The sequence below is a fragment of the Dipodomys spectabilis genome, unplaced genomic scaffold (genome assembly GCF_019054845.1).
Source record: "Dipodomys spectabilis isolate Male_0828 unplaced genomic scaffold, ASM1905484v1 ptg000642l, whole genome shotgun sequence".
Taxonomy (NCBI): Eukaryota; Metazoa; Chordata; class Mammalia; order Rodentia; family Heteromyidae; genus Dipodomys; species Dipodomys spectabilis.
Genome location: NW_024871319.1, coordinates 27501 through 30178, shown reverse-complemented (window position 1 = coordinate 30178; position 2678 = coordinate 27501). Strand labels below are relative to the sequence as shown.

Sequence of the window (2678 nt, the reverse complement as noted above, 5' to 3'; positions counted from 1 at the left end):
GTGGCCGTAAGGGCAGGCGGAGGCGTGGCCGGAGAACACGGGGGCGTGGCCGGGGAACACGGGGGCGTGGTTAGAGACAGCGCTGACGTTCGGGGACATGGGGGCGTGGCCGGGGAACACGGGGGCGTGGTTAGAGACAGCGCTGACGTTCGGGGACATGGGGGCGTGGCCGGGGAACACGGGGGCGTGGTTAGAGGCGGGACGGCCGTTAGGGGACGCGTAGGCGTGGCTAGGAGATGTGGGGCCGTGGTTAGAGGCGGGGCGGCCGTTAGGGGAGGCGGGGGCGTGGCCAGGGAACACGGGGGCGTGGTTAGAGGCGGGGTGGCCGTTAGGGGAGGCGGGGGCGTGGCCGGGGCCGCGGGGGCGTGGCCGGGGGCGTGGCCCCGTGCTGCGGGCCGCCGTGGCGTTGGCGGGCGTGCTGTGGGCGTTGGCGGGGGGCGGGGCCTGGGTGGGCGTGGCCGGGGGCGTGGCCGGGGGGCGGGGCCTGGGTGGGCGTGGCCAGGGCCGCCGTGGCGTTGGCGGGCGTGCTGTGGGCGTTGGCGGGGGCGGGGCCTGGGTGGGCGTGGCCGGGGGCGTGGCCGGGGGCGGGGCCTGGGTGGGCGTGGCCAGGGCCGCCGTGGCGTTGGCGGGCGTGCTGTGGGCGTGTTGTGGGCGGGGCCTGGGTGGGCGTGGCCAGGGCCGCCGTGGCGTTGGCGGGCGTGCTGTGGGCGTGGCCGGGGGCGGGGCCGGGGGCGTGGCCGGGGGCGGGGCCTACCGGGTGACGGCGCCCGAGAAGATCCTGTCGATCATCCTGGTGGAGATGGCTGCGGGGCGCACACCAGGCCGCGCGTGACCCCCGACCCCGCCCCGTGACCCCCGACCCGCCCCGTGACCCCCGACCCCGCCCCGTGACCCCCGACCCCGCACTGTAACCCCCAACACCTGCACGTCCTGACCTATGACCCCGCCCCGTGACCCCCTGACCCGCCCCGTGACCCCCGACCCCGCCCCGTGACCCCTGACCCGCCCCGTGACCCCAGACCCCGCCCCGTGACCCCTGACCCGCCCCGTGACCCCAGACCCCGCCCCGTGACCCCTGACCCGCCCCGTGACCCCACACCCCGCATTGTGACGCCCGACCCCGCGCCGTGACCCCAGACCCCGCATTGTGACCCCTGACCCCGCCCCGTGACCCCCGAATCCGCCCCGTGACCCCCGACCCCGCACTGTAACCCCCAACACCCGCACGTCCTGACCTATGACCCCGATCCGTGACCCCCGACCCCGCCCCGTGACCCCCGACCCCGCCCCGTGACCCCCGACCCCGCCCCGTGACCCCCGACCCCGCACTGTAACCCCCAACACCTGCACGTCCTGACCTATGACCCCGCCCCGTGACCCCCTGACCCGCCCCGTGACCCCCGACCCCGCCCCGTGACCCCTGACCCGCCCCGTGACCCCAGACCCCGCCCCGTGACCCCTGACCCGCCCCGTGACCCCAGACCCCGCCCCGTGACCCCTGACCCGCCCCGTGACCCCACACCCCGCATTGTGACGCCCGACCCCGCGCCGTGACCCCAGACCCCGCATTGTGACCCCTGACCCCGCCCCGTGACCCCCGAATCCGCCCCGTGACCCCCGACCCCGCACTGTAACCCCCAACACCCGCACGTCCTGACCTATGACCCCGATCCGTGACCCCCGACCCCGCCCCGTGACCCCCGACCCCCGCCCCGTGACCCCGACCCCACCCTGTAATCCCTGACCCCGCACCGTGACCCCTGACGCCGACCTGTGACCCCAACACCCGCACCATGACCCCTGACCCCGCCCCGTGATCCTTGACCCCGCCCGTGACCCCTGACCCCGCCATTACCCCAAACACCCCTGCCTTGGATCCCGAACCCCATACTGTGACCCCCGACCCCACCATGTGACCCCTGAACCCGCCCTGTGAACCCTGACCCCGCCCGGTGACCGCCAACCCCGACATGTGACCCCCAACCCCGCTCTGTGAACCCTAACCCCGCCCTGTGACCCCTGACCCCACCATGATCCCCTAATCCCCCCTTAATCCCGCCATGTCCCCCCATTGCCCCTGTGACCTCCGACCCCGGTCCACCCGTGACCTCCGACCCCGGTCCCCCCGTGACCCCCGACCCCGTCACCCCTGCCCACCGTGGTCGGCGTGGCGGGCCAGGTCCCGCGCGTCGATGAGCAGGTCGTGGTCCGTGTCCAGCTCCCAGAACTTGCAGTAGATGACGTAGAAGTGCTCGTACGAGAAGAACTCGGTCAGCTGGTTGATGTCCGCCTCCTCCTCCAGCAGCGCCACGTTCTGCCCCAGGGGAAAAGAACAAAAGGTCAGCTCAGAGTCTGTCTGTCCCGTGCATCCAGCCTTCTATCCATCCATCCATCCTTCTATCCACCCATCCACCCATCCACCCACCCATCCATCCATCCATCCACCCACCCACCCACCCATCCATCCACCCATCCATTCATCCATTCATCCATCCATCCACCCATCCATCCACTCATCAATCCATCCATCCATCCACTCATCCACCCACCCATCCACCCATCCACCCACCCATCCACCCATCCATCCATCCATCCACCCACCCATCCACCCACCCATCCATCCATCCATCCACCCATCCATCCACCCATCCATCCATCCATCCATCCATCCATCCACC

At 72.2% G+C, this 2678-nt stretch overlaps 1 protein-coding gene across 1 annotated transcript in view; it reads right to left on the bottom strand.

The window, feature by feature from the left end:
• Positions 1-750: 750 nt before the first annotated feature.
• LOC122101223 (serine/threonine-protein phosphatase 2A regulatory subunit B'' subunit beta-like) overlaps positions 751-2678 on the bottom strand; it is a 15356-nt gene continuing 13428 nt past the window's right edge. The window contains exons 9-10 of the mRNA XM_042671550.1: positions 2158-2314; positions 751-803 (exon numbers count right to left, since the gene is read on the bottom strand). Coding sequence (XP_042527484.1) covers positions 751-803; positions 2158-2314 — 210 coding nt within the window. The remainder of the gene's footprint in view (positions 804-2157; positions 2315-2678) is intronic.